Raw genomic sequence first — 20,299 nt, 5'->3', positions numbered from 1 at the left:
GGACTTTCATGCTGTTGGCCACAATAATCAGAGCTTCCCCCCTCCTCCTCCTCCCCCCCCACACACCTGGTCAAGCCACATCTAATCTGCCAACACACAAACCTGGGGGGGGGGCACATTTTCTCTCTCATTTCTGATTCTCTCGCTTCCTCTTGTTTTCCATCCCTCTCTTTATCCGCTTCCTCCATTTCTCCCTCACTCGCTGTTTTCCTCTCATTTGCTCCTGTCCGTCTTTTCTCTCTCCATCTGTTTGCCCCTGCCTCTCATTTTGTCTCCATCATTATCTCTCTGCACCTTGTTCCTGCTGATGTCATCTCCGCCTCACCCTCTCTCTCTCTCTCTCTTCATCTGCCTCCATTCCTTCGTTATCCGTCTGCATCTCGTCCTGCTCCCCCCCCCCCCCCCCCCCCCCGCTGTCCCCTTGCTGCCTCGGTTGGTGGCTTGTTGAGGAGCGCCCGCTACAACCGGGGTTGGATGAAATCTAACATGACAGGTGCCACACCACTGTGGCAAGAAGGCAAATGTATTTTCTGGAGTTTACATCCAGAAATGACAACCCTCTCATTTCCCTTTACGTTGGTCCTCATGGGTGGAGAGGTTTTATTCCCTATAAATACTTTTCTGCTCAAAGATATTATGCACATGTATAGTGTAGGAACAGCCTGTACCATCTGGAGCTGTACGCCGGCACCTCACGTGTCATCAGCTTTATTTCCTTTTACATTGAGTGTGAGCAGAATTACAAAAAATAAGCCTTCAGAGGAGCATGAGTTCAGAGGAGACAAAATGTGAATTACACCTAAGACAGATTTTCAGCGTTTCTGTTTTATATGTTGTTGAAATGGCTTTAAAAATGGCAAATAATCACAAATTATGGGGTGATGAGAAATAATTATTAGTTTCATCGCTAACAATATTTTCTCCCCGTCACTGTCACGGCAAAATACACAAGGGCCTCCTCAGTAATATTCAGCTAAATATACATCCCACAACAATCATGGAATTATGCATTTTGGTAAACGTGCATAAGCTTGAACCCACAAGTGCGACGCCACCACTGCTGTGCTCTGACACTCTGATAGACGTGGGTACAGACTTGTGAGCAGCCCTCAATCCAAGGCACAATTACAGGTTGAGACAGAAGTAGGCCAACATCTATAAAGAGGGGAGGGCACGTACGGAGGCACGGCTGAGGGCTTAAATAATAAATATGAACGATGGTGGGGGAATGAAATGAAATGGAATTAGAACAATTCAAATGAAAAGAAATTAACACTGAGATGCAGAGGAGGAGGGAGGAGGGAGGAGGGAGGAGGGAGGGAGGAGAGAAAGAGATAGAGAAAGATTGGCTTGAAAATAGGCAGGGACAGATGAAACCAAGAGGAAGATGTGACGGGGGGGTGAAGAGAGCACGAGGGAGCCAAGAACAAGAGCCCACAACACGATAGGAGACAAAAGAACACGGAGAGAATAAAAGGAGAGGGAAATGAAAGGGGAGATAGAGGAGGAGATGAGGTTGAGTGAAGGAGGTCCTGCAGGCGTTGGTGGAGCTGTGATCCCAGCAGCGTAACCTCTTCATCTTTTGCCAGCTCCCTCAACGTGACAGCTCCTCCCATCTCTGGACCCCAGAGGGGCCGCACACACACATTTGTTTGCCAAGTTGACCCTCCGCGGTCATCCTGCCCCCCCCCCCCCCTCCACTTTGATTACCGAATGTCTCTGGCGTGACTGAGCTTCCTGTGGGCTGAGCTTGGACACCTACAGTTCACGGGTCGAGAATGGGTCTGGATCAATGTTACCCATTTGCAAGTAAAATGTCAAATTCGGAGGTTTTGGATTCCTTTCTGATAAAAAATGTTATAACATCCCAAATGAAATGAAAACATTTTTAAAGTAGCGACGAAATTACCACTGAAATGATTGATCATTCAAACACTGATGAATGTGGAGCTGACGACCTTCCATTCACCACAGGTCATCACAGGCTGAGGCGTCTTCTGATGTCTGATGCTATGACAGTTTTCCGAACAATGGCTAAAGATGCTTAAAATAATAAAAAATCTCTACATGTGATGAAACTGACATCAGAAGCAACAAGCACGACAAATGAAATCCAGCAAACTGTATCAATGAGGAACCAGAACAGACGAGACTGGATCAGAATCTGGATCTGGAAACCTTAACCTCCAGCTTGTGTCGGCCTCCCTCCGGCCTCTGCTTCCTGTCGGGACACGGTGAACATCATCCGGAGCTCAACTTCTCCAGCCACGATCTGTAACAGTGGGAGCTGAAGGAGGCGTCCTTGTGCAACCACTGTTCCGGGTGTTTGATGTAGATATCATCATGCAGGAGAGTTTGGAGGAGCCTAAGAGTAACCTTTCCCCCGGCTGCAGAGCCTGAGTCACTGAATACCTGTTAATCTGCCTCGTACAAGTAGTATAAACAGGGAGGATTATAAAACAAATCCTCCTCTCTTCAAGGAGAAATAACACAACCACACACACAAACACACACGAGTATCCGATATGTGTCGAGCGTCCCTTCTTCAACCCTGTCCTCAAGGCCCCGGGGAGAGAGTCGTGTGCCTCAGGGGTCGGACCGTTTTTCCTCAGGGAGGCGAAGCCGAGACAGAGGGAGCAGAATAAACAAGCTGTCCATGATGGAGGAGCGATGTAGAATAACGTTTCCTTCAACTGATCACAACGGTTCCTGCACCGAGACTCCTCTGCACTCTGTGGTGCCGTCGCTCTTCTGAAGGCGAGCCATCACACAGGCTCATCAAAGCGTCTCTAGAGTCAGCAACTGGCTTTTAAGATCAGAGAGGCAGCTCAGCAGATATGTATCTGAGCCAAGGAGCAAATCCATTTCTCCAAATGATTGTTAACCTTTGAATTTTGATGCTGAGAAGAAATGTCTGAAGTAAAAAGTGCAGAAATTAAAAACAGTGTACTTGGATTCCAGTCTGCAGCATTTAACTAGTTTTTTGGACTTACTAGTCATAACTAGTCATAATTACTAGGACAGTATTTAAATTCAACAACATATTAAGTCACTAGATCTGGATTTTGAATTGGATCTGCAGATAAATATCCCTATGTCTTGTTTTCATCAAGATCCAAATCTCTGAGAAATCTTCACCAATGTTGCAGAACTCAAATCTCACAGTGTAAAGAAAGTTGGAAAATGATTCCTGACTCCGCCCCCTGATGCTGAGCCAAAATGTAATGTCCTCTTTCCCTAATCATACAACATCCTTCCACCAAGTTTCATGTAATCTCCATCTCTAGTTTTTGCATAATCCTGCAAACAACAGACAAATAAAGAGATGAAAAACAGCAGAGGTCATAATCACAGGCTACAATCTTTCAGTCTAAATATAAAAACTGTAAATAAAGTCGCATTTAATATCATACTCTTGCAAAGCGAGGGGCAGTGCCCAACTTAATTCAGCTTCAAAACACAAATGGAAGGTTTGTTTAAAACAGCTGACACATGCATGGTGGCTGGAGGAAGACGAGGCATGGGAGAGGGGATGAAGGGTGGAGGGGGAGGTTGGTGTTTAGGAGTGGAGTAGGAAAGGGTCGAGCGAGGAACTACTGATGCATTCTGGGGCATTTTCTGCTGCAGCACCGTGGGAACGATGTGGAGGAGAGAGTTCCCCCTGAAGGAGGTCCCCTGAGCTGCTAGCGGAGCAAGCTGGTCCGGCTCGGCACAGAGAGGAGAGGAGAGGAGAACTGGAGGCAGGTCACATCGAGTAAAGGCTCAATGTGTTTGGAGGAAATAGAACAACTGCAGGGATGAGGGATGGAGGGGTCGTGGGGAGGAAGGGAGGCGGCTACAAGCCTGAGAAAAAACATATCTGACTCGAGTGCACAACATCTAAAAGAAGAGGGGAAAAGCTGTTTTCTATCTAAAAGACAAGATAGGGCCGAGAGTCAAAATCCAAACTTCTTCATCATCGCTCCTTTGCTAATTTCATCATCAATTTATAGCTGAAACAACAAAAGCCATTTACAATGCAGCTATTTTGATAAATGGATCCTTTAAAAAACAAACTATCAACTTAATCTGGTTCTATTATCTTAAAAATCAAGGATTTCATTGTTTTCTTTGAGTTGTATGTTAAGTAAAAACTCAAATTTATGGGAAAGGTATTTTAAAGAAAATTCAAACAAGTCAAATCACCACTCTACATCTGAAAATCAGGAAACGCACGACTCAACCTTTCATATGCTTCTTATATATCCTGCACCTCCTGCAGCCCCTGATCTCCTGCACCTCCTGCTCCTCTGTCACTGAGCTGGGTGCAACCTTAGCTCCTCTCTCTGTATCGATTACTGGTCCTATTGCTGCTGCGCTGTGCAAAGAGGAAGCTGCTGCATGTGGAGCGACTCTGACCTTTATCAAAGTATGCAGATGCTGGATATGGAAGCAGGGGCAGGGGCAGGGGCAAGGGGGGGGGGGGGCATTTTGGAGGGTTAATAAAGGGTCTTTTAAAAATTGCTTTTATCATTGTTTGTTTCATTTTTGTTTCCTTGTGCCTTAGTTTTGGAAAAATGGTATTGGAGTGAAGTTTGGGACTTTAAAAAAAGGCCAAAATCAAAGTAGCATAACGCTGGATCCTACATTTCCCATGATGCAACTGAAAAGCACACTTTGTTAGCCCCAGTAGGTCGAACTGGGAAATGGAAGCACACTATTAAATATTTACAGCTAAATGAGACAAACCCTGAAGACACACGGCAACATCTGTCTTTTAAAAGCTGCGACATGAGTAAAATCAGCAGAAGGCCTCGTAGAATAAAAACTTTTAATGTTTTTTATTTAATTTGATGATTTCTTTTCCATGCTTCACTATTTCTCTAGACACACATTCCACATTCCATGATGTCGAGCTCTTGATATCACAGCCAATAAAAAAGTTCCCATGTCCCACTTGTCACCTCTAGGAGGCCGACATGAAGGGTGTCTCCCGGCAGGCAGTTCCTATTTGCAGCACGTCAGATATGACTGAAGGCAGCGATAAGAGGACACGAGCCGTCGACTCGCAAACTAATTAAAGACGCACATCCGACACCACAGCAAAGTCAGGTTTCAGAACGTGAAACCCACTTTCTTTGGCAATCCAGTCAAATCCACAAATATCGACCTGGTGGGGGTCACGAGAGGAGAAGACGAGAGGTCGGCACCTCAGTCAGAATCACAGCTCGTCCTCTGGGGACCATGAACAGAACTCCTGACCAATGACAATATCTCTTGTCCTTGTGACTTCGGCTAATAATATGCTATGGAAAGTATTTGGCCAGATACTATTAGAGGGAAGTGATTGAAATATTTGTTTTGTTACTTTAACTTTAAAACAATCTCACACGAATGCTTTTATTACACATTCATTGATATTCAGCTTTACAATCCTCAAAGAATATGGCTAACTTTAAAAGGAACACCGTATAAATAGTTGAATTGCCTAATTATAATTAAAGATAAATACTTAAAATGCTTATATTTAGTGTTTGTGTATATAACATCTCCTTCCAAGCACTCAGAATATTAAAGTTTGCCCCGTGAATCACTCAGCAAACGCAGGCATCATCTTTTCCATTCACGAAACCGAATAACAGCCGCGTGTTGTTTATTTGCCAAAAGATTGTAGCTGAAAACACTTTGACACTCAAATGTGTAAAAGTGATGCACTTACCTCCATCCTAACTCTATTAAGCCTGAGAGACTGTCAGAAGTTTTGGGAACCTGAATATATGATCCTCCGTCAGATTTACACACAAACACTCAAGGGTGGTGTGGGGGGGGGGGGGGGGGGGGGGGCGCTGGGCCGGGGACACGCCCCTCACTGAATTGTGTTATAAATAAGCTTTAACTTAATTGCATTCCCCAACTGGGAGGAACGAACACAGGGCCGGCATATTTATTGCCACTCAACCTGTGTGTGAGTTAGTGCTTCTGTGAGTGTGTGTTTGTGTGTGTGTGAGTGAGTGTGTGTGTGTGTGTGTGTGTGTGTGAGCACCAGCAAAAGTGCAAAAGCGACATTAAGTTTGAAAAGATAAATGTTCCCATGAATCTTCCACCTGAACGTGTGAAGGTGTGTTAGCGTTTTGCACAGGCCGTTTTATCCCCGGTGCTTCTAAAGGAATGTGTTCACTCCAAAACAGAGGATTTGTGCCAACGTTAAGGACGGATCCAAGTATGTGGTCAGTGACGGTTACGTAGCTATTTTCACATGTAAAGGCAGCAGAGCTTTAAGCCTTAAACTGTTTTGGTAGCATTTAAAAAGCTTTGGTTAGAAGCTGCTTCACCATAACATTCCATTATCCCACCTGCTACACCTCCAGAATAATAATATCTTGATCCTGCTTTCTGGAACAAGTCCCTCGTGCTTTGATTTGGTTACAAATAATGGAATTCAATTTTTTTCCTGAGCCTTCATCTCCCGAACTCTAAAACCCGAACCGACCAGAAAATCTGCCACAAGCGAGTCTGTGCTTTTTTTGTTTACAAGCAGGGGTTCACCTCTAGCTGGACACAAGCCGTAATAAAGCACAAACACAACAAATACTACAAACTTCACTACATCACCAGAGAATATAAAAGTGTTACTGCACCTCGCGGCACGGTGAGAATACAAAGACACATTCCGCTTATTGCCAGAACAGAAATTATGAGGCTAGCATGAATAAAACACAACAAAAGTACATGAATATGATTAGCTGACGCTGGAGATGATCCTGGTGGTGTGATGGGGGGGTTGGTAAGGGAAACCTACTGGGTCTATTCCAGGATGCCTGAGAAAGTGCTGGCTGGGGGGGAAAGCTGAGCAGTCAGCAGGACGAGGATCAGCGAGGACATGTGTTCTGTCAGTCATGACGCCCGGAGTGGTGACAGCTACACGTTCCTGAGATATTAAGCAACGAGGGTTGGATGAGGTGCGTGCACGTACTGGAGGAGGTGGGGCAGATGGGGGGGGGGGGACAGGGCATCTTATGAGCATCACCCCGTGCACGATGTTATTTATATGAAAATACGAGGCGGGTTTACAAGCGGGAGAGCCGTGCTCATACAGCGTGACCACAGTGGCAATTACTTTGGCTGATTCTGGTCCGTCCGCTGAACACCATCCATTTGTTTATGAATCCATCAGTGCCTAGTTAAACATGCAGCTCTCCGGAGACCGAGCTTCTGCACCTCACAGCTGTGGAACCTTCACTGGGTCGAAGGAAGCAGAAGACCGACACCTTTATCTGTTTAATATGCTCAGCAGCAAAGTGAGCATATACCACTGGTTCCTGACCATTATACTTACAGATATTTGTACAAGGAAACCACTACACCAATTAGTCACATTGGAGAAGTTGAAACAAGACATCAATGTCATATTTGTTTCTTTAAAAATGCCTCAAAACAATCAATTTAAGTTGGTCAAATGGTAAATCGGTCAATTAATACTTCCAGGGAAACATTTTTGTTATGTGCTGAAACAGTTGATCGAAAGGAAAAATTAAACAGCCATTTCCGGCGATTCATTTTGATATTTCAGCTCAAACTACATTACTATGACTGCTTACTCTTTTTTATTAAAATAGATAAATATGGTTTCTGGACTTATTGAATGAAACAAGCCATCTGAAGATGTGACCTTGTTTCCATGTTGTATTAAAAATCATAAATTGATTAATTAAAAAACAATAAACACACTAAATGCAACGTATCTCACAGCCCTGCTCTCATGTCCACACTGAGACCAACACCTCTGACTTGGTTTTCACAATGTTTGGACAGAAGCATCTGCTAAATGAATAAATTCAAATGTAAATGCACATCAGCTCATTTTAAGTGTCACAAGCCAAAACCATCGATCTATACCACCTCAAGATTTAACCCCTTAGGATTCATTTTCTAAGTTTGCTGCCATAGTGAACATACACTGAAGAAGCTTGTGGACGAGGTGCAGAAGCGTTTCCCACCAGAAAACTATTAAACTCCATCCTCCGTGCTGAGAACTATTGTCTGGGTAAGAATTGGAGGGATGTGTTCCAGAGCTCCAGATTAGGAATGTAATAAATTTCCACTCTGGTTGAAAACAATGGGCCCAAAGTGTGTCAAAGGAGATTGAGAGTCAATGCCTCATAGAACACGGGCAGAAAGAAAGGAAGAGCATGAGAGCCCAAGCGTCTCGTGGACTAATTGTCCCAAAGCACATTGAATGAAATATGAATAAAATAAAGATCCCTTGCCCTTTAGACAGGGATTCATTTCCATTGTCACAGTTGAATAAGCAGCAAATCAGATTTATCCACGTGCCAAGAAGGAAATCCTGCAAATTTCTGTGCAAAAGGGAAACAAACATTTTCATTGTCGATTTCCATGCATGCCATTGGTTGATTATGAAAGTGAAGGCAGTGGAGGCAAAAGGAATCTGTATATTTCATGTCATGAGTGCAATAAACGACCTGAGGAGAGCTTTCAAGGCAGTGGAAGAAACATCATTGTAATTATGCCTTTAGTGAATATTCCACACATTCACCCCCTTTGCTTTGTGTATGGAAATGCTCTCATGAATCTTCCTGCATGCTTCTGGATGAAGCTGTCACTTCCACTGCTCCTCTTTGTCTTCCTTATGGATGCACACAGATTCTAATTCATCACTATCTGGGTGTAATTATGGAAATTCCGGGAGATTTGTTGGGACTTCTGTGGCAGCAGTCGGCCCTTTCTGCAAAAGATCCAGAAGTCTCTGAAGGTTGAAGGAAAGATTTTCATAATTATATGAGAGCGTGTTCATGCATACGAACATTTGGCATTGTTAACTGAATAATGTCCTGTGTGTTCTGAGTAATAATAGAACAGTTATCATTACTCTACAGCGAGAGATTAATCCCCACTGACTGCGTAATGTTAGTTTAATATTTACAATAATAATAATATATCATATCTTCTTGTGCCGTCTCTTTTGGCAGTAAAAACGCCATCTTGTTTATTTTAAACCCACGTCTGTCAATGTGGACAATAAAACTGTACATTAGGAAAGGACTATTTATTCAACATTAGTTCAGATGGTGAATATTATTCTTTTTATTTAACTTCCGCCAAGTAGCACTCGATTTCCATAAATTCTTGTGAAGGGGTGGGCGTTTTTTTAGGGAATAACTCATAGAATTTGATTTATCAATCTGAAAAATCCAGCATATTTAGGCGACTGATATCTATGAGTTTGTGAAATTTGGTGCAGATCCAAATAGAAATCCAGTGAATTCAGATGTAGCTTCACAAGGGTACTGTTGGCCCTTGGCTGAGGTTTGCGCTCCACTGACGGCCCCTGTGCTTTCATAATCATATCATTATATCTTTGTATGCACAAGGCCTCTCCTCAATGTCAAGGAAAATGTCAAACCTTGCATTTACAACTTATTTAAAAGCAACAATATGGTGGTTGATGGTAAAAGGATTAAAGGGCGGGCATTACGACCTTTGACTCAACCTAACAATTAATCTGGAGCATTTTGATTAAATCATAAATCTCCACAGCCCCAGATGAAAATAAAGGTTTGTCTCTCAAATAGAAGTCGGCCTCACATCGAATGATTTGAGGAAATTGACTTCCAGTGGATGAGAAGATGTTTGTTAGATATGAGGCCACAGCCAGGAGATGGTTAGTTTAACATAAAGACTGGGAACAGAGGGAAACATCGAACCTGGCTCACTCCAATCTTAAAATATACCAGACTACCAGATACTAATTAAAACACATTATATACCATTCAACATTTTGCAGGTGATGTGCCAGACCATTTCTTGGTCCAGTACCACTTACTTTCCCAGTCTGCACTGGTTACCTGGCAATAAATAGCAATATTTTTGTAGAAATTAAGCGACTGAGATAATAGAGGGTTTTCTGAGATGGAGTTATGCTACCTGGGGAGAAGACTTTGTCACTTCTCTGAAATGGATTGTGACGGAATCCACACTGTTCCATAAAAACGTATATTATTATATACTATTATTTTGAATCAACCAAATCCATACAGGTTCTGTGTTGGCCCATGTCCTACCCCCCTCTAGGTTTCATTGAAATCTGTTGAGTGGTATTTGCATAATCCTTCTAAATAAACAAACAGAGAGTGGTTGAATTATAACCTCCTTGGCGAAGCTATGATCATTATCCATCTATATTTCTCATAAATGAATCTGCAGATATAAATCTTCGACCGTACAGTCATTCAGATGAAAACCTATCTACACAACTTGATCAATTCACAGTGCGTGGAGTCTCACACTCTCACGGAGCGACGCAGGAATGTAAGAGCAGCACCGTGTGCCACACAATGGACGGATCGATAGACCAGTATTCCCTCACAATGCCAACAGCATCACAGCAACACCCCCCCCCCCCCCCCCCCCACTCCCCTGGCAGCCTTCAGGCCCAGCCCAAAATATAAATCAAACAAAACCCTGAGAGCTCAGCCGGGCCCCGAGAGCATGCTGATCACCCAGACACTCTTTCCCCCGCTGCCAGTCTCCTGGGCTGCACTCGCCCTCAGGAACACTCGCCCAGCAGCACAGACCCTGCAGCACAGACCCTGCAGCACAGACCCTGCAGCACAGACCCTGCCAGCCAGCCACGGCACGCTGAGCGGGGCTCTGATCTGTGGGGGAAGGGGACGTCACAGACACATGACACTTTGATTTAGCGTCTGCGGGGCCAACGTGTGAGATAAACAAATCAATATTCCTCAAGAGGAGCAGTTATGTACACATGCCGGTCTCCTGGAGCACCGGCTGCCACTCAGGGGACTGTGGGCTGTAGCATCGTACAATACATGACCTCAATGCTACAGGTACACCAGTAAGAAGGTTGATATTATGGCAACACTGACAAAACATGCCCACTCAGTTGTGACCGCTGTTATTGTGGTGTAGTATCATTCACAGATAGTACAGCTGACGAGGATGATACACATATTTTTATAGAACGTCACCACTACTCAAGCTTTGGAATCACGGCTGCACCCAAAAGGCGTCAAAGCTCCAGTCACGTAACTCATTTTGACCCAGTCTACCCACTAACGTACAAGACGGCCATTGCACAAACCTGAGCCTGTTGTAATCCCCCCTCCTTTTTCATATTGTGCGTATCTGTTTCTTCCCTTCAGCTTTATTTCAGTTGAAGGAGACATGAGACGCCGGCAATAAAGAATGACACGAAAGCAGCAGGGATTGTAGGAGAGGGTTGGTTAAGGACTTCCTGTCTCCACGCTTGTGTGACGAATCCCAAAAGTGGAATCCCTGTTACATGCGACCAAAGCACTCTGATGCAGAATCTCTTGACAGGAAAACAAGGGGATAGAGAGTGGCATGCTCAGATATACTGTCTGACTGTGTAAGAGAGAGAGAGAGAGAGAGAGAGAGAGAGAGAGAGAGAGAGAGAGAGAGAGAGAGAGAGAGAGAGCATTTCAAATTCAAAGAGCGATAAAAGCTGACAGCCCACAAACAGGTTTCCAAACTATGTTATGAATTAAATGTCAAGAAGCAAAGGCGACAACATGTTTGCTTCAGCTGAACCACTTTGAAGTTCACGATCGTATCATATGTACCGAAGCTACTGTTTCTTGACGAGGTTACATCACCAAACTGTGATGCTAAATCAAAACACACATATCAATGGGATTGTAAACAGGAATGCAAAAAAAGTTTATGACTCATTTCAATAACCTTGGGTGATTACAAAACATCACAATAAATCCACAATAACACCTTGATGAAAAGCCTCAACCATGAGAGAAACAGAGATGCTGTCTTACCACGTCTCGTCGTTTTTGAACTCCAGCTCCCCGTACGTGTCTTCGAAGTCCTCGCCGCCTCCTTTGGCAAGTCCCTCCACGGTGCGATAAGGCACAATGATCGTCCCCCTCGCTCCAGAGGTCCTCAGCACTTTCAGTTCCATAATGCCGACGCTTTCGCTGATGTGCACCGAGCTGCTCTCAAAGGTGAAGATGCCCGAATGGTCGTCATCCAGGATGGTCACAGTGGCCACGGTGGGGAAGCCCAGCATGGCCTTCGGGTAGGGGAGACTGTTGGGGGACAGCAGCTCGTCCTCGGTCTCCAGGACACGCAAATTACCGAGGCGCACAAAAAAGTGCTCGTCCTCTTCAAAGATGTCGTCGTCTATGATGCCAACGCTTATTTCCTTGAACATCTCCCCTGGTTTGAATACCATTGTGCCCTCTGTGAACTCGTAGTCGGCCCCAGCGTTAGCTGACCCGTCCTCGGTCTTGTAATCCACGTAGATCGTCTTGTTGATGTCGCCACCCTTTCTGGTGATGGTCAGAATGGCGGCGCCACAGTTCTCGAGGCACTGGTAGACGGCAGGGTCGAAAGCGATCCGGGACACATACTCGTCTGGCTCCTCCACGCGCACCTCCTGCACACTGGTGCACTTCTTCGCCTGTTCCGCGACGTGTTTCTTCAGGATGTTTCCGGCGCCTGTCATCATACGTGTGGCTTGGATGCGGTAGAAGGCGCGGCTCTTCTGCTGGTGCGACAGAGCGTAGTAGTTGGCCATCTCAACCAGCTGATCCATCTCTTTCTCCGGGTGCTTCTGCTTCAGATCTTTCAGGATGCGGATCATGTCTCGCCGGGACTCGTCCACCTCTTTACCCTCAATCAAACCGATCATATTGCTCACCGCACCCCCGTCCATGTAGTGAGAGTTGACCAGCTTGCCGTCCATCTCGATCCCCTTGGAGCGCTCGGCCTCCGTCTCGATGATGACCGCCCTGTGTTTGTCAGTGCGATACTTCTTGTGCATGAACCTAAAGAAGAGCAGTCGTCTGTCCGCCACCCAGGCGAGGAGTACACATATGGGGAAGAAAGCCAGTGTGAGTAGACCCTCCCAGACCTGGACTACATTGGGAGAAAACACAGCCAGTATCATGTAGAGCCAGATGTAAGCGAAGATACTCCAGCCTGCAGTGACAAAGAAAACCCGAAGGTGTTTGACCTTGCGTACCTCTCCTTGGGGAATGACGGAAACACAGAGGCCAATGATGACAAACATGTTGAACGCTGCGCTGCCAACAATGGTGGCCGGCCCGAGCTCGCCAGATTCGAAATTATGTCCACACACCTCAATGACAGAGAGCATAATCTCAGGGGCGGACGATCCTAAGGCCATGAGGGTGAGGTTGGAGACTGTTTCATTCCACACCCGGATTGTAGTGGTGGTCGTCTCACCGTTCGGCCGTTTGATGACAACTTCCCTCTCCTGGGACGTGATGACCTCAATGGCTGCCATGAAGCGGTCGGCGATGATTGACACTCCAAGAAACATGTAGATCATGGCCACAAAATACACGATGACCCGTGCGATCTTGTCCCCCATGGAGGGATCCTCTGGATGCCATATGGGCAGGATGATCCCCTCGTGACACTTGGAGTTCCCCCCGCAGGTTCTATTGCTGGGGCTGATCGGAGGACTGGGAGTCGTCTCTGCCTCTGCACAAAGGAAGGCGACAGCCACCGAGACCAGCCCCAGCCATAGGCAGGCCGAGGACCCTGGCTTTACGGGCCTTGAACCCTCCATGCACCCTCCTACGTCTCAAGGGTCCTTACAACACTGACAGTCCCCCTGGGATCCAGCACTGGGCTGTGTGCCTCTCCAGCCACCACCTGAAACAACAGACAGAAGCAACAGAGAGGATGTGAATGTTATATTTCATCTTTACTATAAAACAGCCCGATGGGGAAAACAGTGATAAAACAACTGTACCATGTTTTCTTATAAGCCCAATTAATGCATATATTGCTTGTTAAATATGACTTAATACATTATTCATTAACACAGAGTACAATGCATTAATTTAGTCACATAATAAGTCATTAATGAACGCAATCACATAATGGAATTGTTACCCAACCTTAGGGTATTATCACATTGTTTTAATCCCACATTTCAAGTGTGTAAGACTGCGTTTAAATTTCCCAGGAAAAACACACTGTGTCAGAAGCCAAAAAAAAAATTCTCAGTTTTCTATAAGTGCACAGAATGAAATGATCCCTCTCATCCTTCAGTTCCTGCCTGTTACTTTAGAAACAGCAGAGCCATGAGAGCTTTTGTTTTATCGAATACAAACCGGCCACCTTCTCTGACACTTTTCAGGTCTGTTTATCACAAAGCAGATAACTTTAGTTTAATAAAATCGTAGCCTGCGGGCTCATTTGCAATCATGAGGTTTATTTTCACTTAAGATGTGGATATGTGCGAGATTGTCTCAAATCTCAGGGGTAACACACCGCTCGGAACCAAACAGCTCGCTCAGCAGGCCTGTGATGTTGCCAGACTAAGCACTGTCCAAAATGTCGCATTGGCAGAAACAAATCAGCCGAGGAGAGGCAGGAGACCGTCAAGAGGCCAAACTGAAACAAAGGAGATAGACGTCCCGTCCACATTCGTCTCATACTGAAACCTAAATGCACACTTAACCACTTCTGCAAGAGAGAGCAGCGTTACAACATCGATGCAGACGTTTTTCAAATTCATAAAAGCTCCGGCCGAGCATCTCACGACTTATCTCATGTGATTTGACTTCAGAATTCTTTTGATGTTAACAGCTGGGGCCGAAGGCAGCAGGAGCATGACAAACACTCTAACCAGCTCAGAGTTAGACGGCGTAACTCAGGGGTTTTACTGTTGAGGCTCCTTGTTTTTTAAATGGTGTCTGACTATTTAGTGGTTCATGACATTGGGCCGGGCCACTCTGCAGCCTCCACCACACCTTGGGGCCTGTGAGGCACACACTCAGTTAAGTCTGAATTCAAATTATCTCTTCAGACAGTGTGAGTTAATCACTCTGTCCTGAATTCACTGGAGGGTGACGTTTCTTTTATTACCCTCACACTTTGTTTCCCTTTACTTTTGTTGAGAGGAAGAATGTGTATTGTTCTTACATTTTGGCCCCAAAGTGGATTATGGTGTTCTGATTCCTGGTTAAAAGGTTGATTACCATCCAGGATACACACACATGGCACTTGGGATAAAAGCATCCATTAAATTCTGTGTGAAGCAGTTTTTTGGGTATTCTTAAGACCTAAAATAACCATTATGGAAATAATATCCCACATCCAAACGGACCAGTGGCCAATTTGAAATATGACAGTGTTTTCAGTTGAGGTGTGAATAGTCAAACAAGAGCTGCTTGAAGAACTAACACCTATTTAAATATCGTCTCTGGAGCCTCAGCAGTGTCAACACACACCGACGTTAAAAAGGTTTCCATCAACGTCCCAGGCTTTATATATTATAATGTAATGACCAATATAGAGGTAATATAACATATAAATGGAGGATAGGATGCCCTCAGCGTGAAGTTAAATTCCTCACATGTTAAAAAGATGATTTCAGAGCATCACGCTGATCTGGGGGATGAAAACGGGGACGACCCCAAGTGGCAGCAGAGCCAGAGACAAGACGCTTAAATTTAACTGAGTCAGCAGAGGCATTAATATGGACAGGGGCCAGCTACGTGAGCCCTGTGAGAACCACCAGAGCCGAGCACAAACAAAAACCACAGGCATCAGATAACTGAGCGACAGGGTCGGAACTTAATAGAATTTGTTTTATCTGAGGATGGAAGGTGATGAAAAAGAGCCAAATGTTCTCCGTCAACCTGCTCTGGAGAAACAGAGGTACAACAAAATGGCAAACAATCCAAATACCCACGAATCCCAGAGCAAACTAAAGGAGTGACACGGAGAACTTAGGAGGTCAAACAGTAACTGGACGGGGAGAGAAAGTTCCTCCTGCTGGTTCCTGCTAGATTCACACATCTCACAAACTGAAAGAAATCATACTTCAAATTAATGTGCTCGTTGTTCATTTCCAGGTGTCTGAAAATACGTTCCAGATAATAAACATATATTGAACTATCCTGAGTAGCAGTTTGAATGATCTTAAAGATATGTGATGTGCATGTACAAACTTTTACTGTTATAAATGTCATTACCAAATTCATTTTGCAACATACTACCTCACAAAAACTACTGATACTACTAATATAACCTACCACGCTACCTTTACTTCAATTGTTGTTTCAAATTAAAGTTATGTGTGAATATACCTTATTGAATTTAAGTGGATTAAACTCAGTTAATTTGTGTGTTACCTATGAAAGTTATTTTGTTTAAGTTCATCAAACTTATTTCAGTGAACCAATCCATAATTTCACATTACCTCAATAACAGCTTCCATGAACTAATTGAAATTATATTTATATACTACTAATAGGCAATCAGAAATTTCCAAGAAAGCATAACAACTGCCAGATAAAGTATTTTGTTCCTAAGGTATTACCTAAGCAGCGCAGCCTGTGACTGATTGGACATGTTTTCATCTCGGGGGCTGAACCATATGCGGACGCTGCTGATGCCAACCGGCTCCACGGACCCGTACAAGACCATGTGCTCGGCTCGTCTGATGCTGACACCAGCTCGTGTACACACAAAGAAGCCAAAGACAGTCGCCAGATTCATTCAAGGGCCAGAGTCCCACTTGGACCCAGTTAGCCTGTAAATATCACTCCTGGTCCCTGATGAGTAAAAAAACCCTTTGATTTCATCTTTTCTTTGCTCTACGCAGCGCACAGCTAATCATTTTGGGAAGATAATAAAGTAGATTTTTCACTGGACACTGTCGCATCAGGTTAACGTGTGTGTGCCTCATCATCATGGCACGAAAGGTCAATTCTCAAAATAAATCTGCACCGCGTATAACCAAGGAAAATAAACAACTTCAACATAATGGCAGTAGCTCTGCATGTTTTGAAGGGAGGAGGTGCTGTGATGCTTTGATCCACACCTTTCAAAATGCCTTTTCCTTCCTCACGTGGTTCATCGAGATCCAGGTCATGGTTATTTACACGTGTAAACACCGTCTGAAGCTGGATCAGTCCTCCACACGAGGGGTTAACAGTTACCGTGTTTACATTCTTTCATAACCTCCTCCACGGATGTTGTCTTAACCCTCTGTTGGTTTGTTTGCTCATTTTTTCACCAGGTTTACATAAAAAGCACTGAGCCAACTGGTACCACTAGGTGGAAGATAATGGGGCCAGGGAATAACCAATAGAATTTTAGAATTTCTTTTACTGCCATTGTGAATCAGGGCAGTTTTTTTAATTTTTTCTCAGTGTCCCAGGAAAAACGTTTGCGGAACTTGATGCAATAAATCTGACATTTAGGACTCTTTGTCCTCGAGATGAAAAGGAACTGATGTTAGTTTCAGAAAACTCTTTTACCGTCTCATAACTGCGAAGACAACAGAGAGCCATCACCCTGAACAAACTGTGCCGCCATAAGAAACATACTGGGGACAACACGACTAACCCAGTTCCCACCTGGTGTCTTAATGGACCCCATAGTTCCCACGTGTATTTGAAGGGACGCACGTCATCTACAGCCTCCACACAGGGACCCCGCAAACACAGAATAAATCCAGCTTCAGTGAAGCTTCCAAAATGCTGCGCCCTCAATTTGTATAATGCAATTACATAGAGTCCTTCACTGGACTGGTAAAAGCCTGCGTCTTAAAAAAATCCACACCCACAATTCACAGCACAATCCAAAACCCCAAAACACACTATACAACATTTTAAAAAATAAAACCGAGTAAAGAAAACTGGAATATTATATAAATCCTGGTTATAGAGCATATAGAGAGTGAATGATTGATTTATTCATTGATTGACAGAGAAATCAATTAAAAGCTACAAACATAATCTCAGTCAGTGATGTAAAGGATCGTTTTAAATCACTCACAGTGTTTAGGTGAGTGACCTCACAGTGATTTAGCATTCATTTTCTATCTCAGCATAAATTGCACTAGGAGCTGTTTGGTGGTGGAGGGTGAAAGTCTGATTTCTCCACATGTTTCACCATTAGAACCATGAACCCTCTACACGAGGAGATAGAATGGACCCACACTGGGATTTAAACTGTTCAGATGAAGCTTCCAAAAGGTTTTTAAATCAACTGTAAAGACTGCTCAGGAACTCAGGAGCCATATTCCAACTGACTTATGTAAATGAGGGTTGAGCTTTGACGTAATATAAACAAATCCGTCACTGACCTCTTCAACCAACAACAGCGGAGGGTGAACTCATTTAAACTCAATTTACTCAACTTTTAAACAGTTTTTCTTCTTTTCCAAAGGACAAAGAGGTGATAGTCACCAGTACCAAATATCCTGAATATTTGATTTAATGGACCAACCTCAATATTCTTACTGGATAACATCAGATGACGGCTGAGGATGCCACAATTAATATACTGAATCTCCCAGGTCATCACATTTTCCCAATTAAAATCATGAACAAGGGGCTTTAAAGAAATGTTGTACTGAACCTACAAGTATTGTGTTGAAGATTTTAACTTTAAGATATATAAATTCCGTTTTTCTCAAAATTGATATTCCTGTCAAGGGGAAAAAGCATGAGGATGCCGATCAGAGGATATTTATTCGCTCAATTTAAGTCAAGTTAGGTTAATTCAGTCCTTCTTACAAGCTTTTTCCTGGGAGGATGAGTTTCTAGTGAATATAAACTTCAGCAAAATAAAGAATTTAGCCAAAATAAAAGGATGCTAACAAATATATACTGCAAACTTTACAGTCTTTTAGAGATAAAGCAGTTTACATCGTGATATGATGAGCAGATTAATCGATTATGAAACGTCTGCAGAAATTATAGGCGACGATAATGACGCTTGATTTTTCAAGTTCTCTGGTCCCAGTTCCTGATTCAAAATGAAATATTCTTCTTGTCATATTAAACTGAAGTACGATGATGACTGATTTGCAGTTGGGGCAGTTGAAAGTCTCTGAATGTCTCTTCTGGAGAAATGATGATGATATTTTGAATCATCTCCTGGATCAAAGAACTCTTAAAACATCATCAACAGCCGTAATCAGTCCACCTCCAAGTGACTCACACCTCTAAGATCGTGGATTTCATCATGGAAGTTCTTCATATCTGATTTAATGCAACCTTATGGGATCACCCCCGTGTGTGTGTGTGTACGTGTGTGTGTCCTGGGCTGTGCTCCCAGCAGGGACAGTTAGTGGGAGCAGTGGGCGGCTGCTCTGTTCTCAGATCTCTTTCACTCTCCCTATTTTGGGACGAGGCTCCTGTTTAAGGAGGCTACTTGAGATGCGCGTAAACATGGACTCAGCAGAGCCTCAGCTGTTGCTTATTAATCATCTTAAGGCTGCTTCACTCACTGTACAGAAGTCAGTGCCTGAGGGGAGGGGGGGGGGGATCCCTGCTGGAGCACCCATAGGCCCACACCACTCACTTACATGTAGGGTGCGTGTGCAGGCCTGTGCGTAAAGACGCTTCTTATATCGTCTAATAGGCGATAAATCCACGAGTTGACCACAGGAAGCAGTCACGGGAGGCCAACTACAATAAAAGCACGAAATATATTTAACCTAAAGACTCTGTATGTTCCAAGTAGACGCGCTCAGCCAATCAGCAGCAGAAGCACAGGCTGTAACGACCGGTATCTGTTAGTTGCGTTGACACGCGCCAATTATTTTAATGGCACGCCCATTAGGCGGTATAACGAATCCATCTCAGTCCCGGTGCCATGGATCATATCTGCACAGTGATGGGTGGTGTTGGTGGGGATGGTGGAGGGGGGGCGGTGGTGTGCAGGGTGAAGCCTGAGCCCAGTGACGGTCCTCGGCAAGAATCAAATCGCGTTTTAATTACAAACAACATTAAACAAAAACGTGTGAGCGTGTTTTCCAGGTTGCATCGCTCATGAACGCGCGGGCGGTTGCGTGTCAGGCAGTTTGCATCATGCGTGATTCATTACCTGGATCCGTGCTCCGCGGGACTTTGTGGCTCCTGTGTGTTTTTATTGGGTTTTTCTCGGGATGTGGATTCTCCTCAGTCCAACGGGAGCTCCCCACCCCCCCACCCCCCCAAAAAATAAAAAAAATATCCCTCCGGTGCCGCCGCTCTGTCGTCCTCGTGCGCGAGGAGAGGCACGTCCCCGAGCCCGCTGGGTACCGGCGATGGGATCCGACCAAGAGCAGAGGTGATCGCTTTTCGTCCTCTCCTGCCTCGGCGCCTCTCCTCCCCAGATCCTCCCTGTCTGACGGACTGACCGGGTCGCAGAGCTGTCAATGGCGAGGGGGGGAGGAAGGGAGGGAGGAGAGCAGAGAGGGTGAGGAGGAGGAGGCGGAGGAGGAGGAGGAGGGGGTTGGTATTTTAAGGTTGCACCCTCGCTGGAT

General features: G+C 44.6%; 1 protein-coding gene across 2 annotated transcripts in view; it reads right to left on the bottom strand.

Moving 5' to 3' along the window:
* The window catches only part of slc8a3 (solute carrier family 8 member 3), an 82,116-nt gene extending 62,151 nt beyond the window's left edge, over positions 1-19,965 (bottom strand). For both annotated transcript variants that reach the window (XM_062398032.1, XM_062398033.1), the window contains exons 1-2: positions 19,879-19,965; positions 11,811-13,677 (exon numbers count right to left, since the gene is read on the bottom strand). In XM_062398032.1, coding sequence (XP_062254016.1) covers positions 11,811-13,591 — 1,781 coding nt within the window. In that variant the 5' untranslated portion in view covers positions 13,592-13,677; positions 19,879-19,965. The remainder of the gene's footprint in view (positions 1-11,810; positions 13,678-19,878) is intronic.
* Positions 19,966-20,299: the final 334 nt, after the last annotated feature.

Source organism: Platichthys flesus, chromosome 10 (genome assembly GCF_949316205.1).
Source record: "Platichthys flesus chromosome 10, fPlaFle2.1, whole genome shotgun sequence".
NCBI classification, from domain to species: domain Eukaryota; kingdom Metazoa; phylum Chordata; class Actinopteri; order Pleuronectiformes; family Pleuronectidae; genus Platichthys; species Platichthys flesus.
The sequence above is the reverse complement of the archived record's forward strand: the minus strand, read 5'-3'. Positions and strand labels throughout refer to the sequence as shown.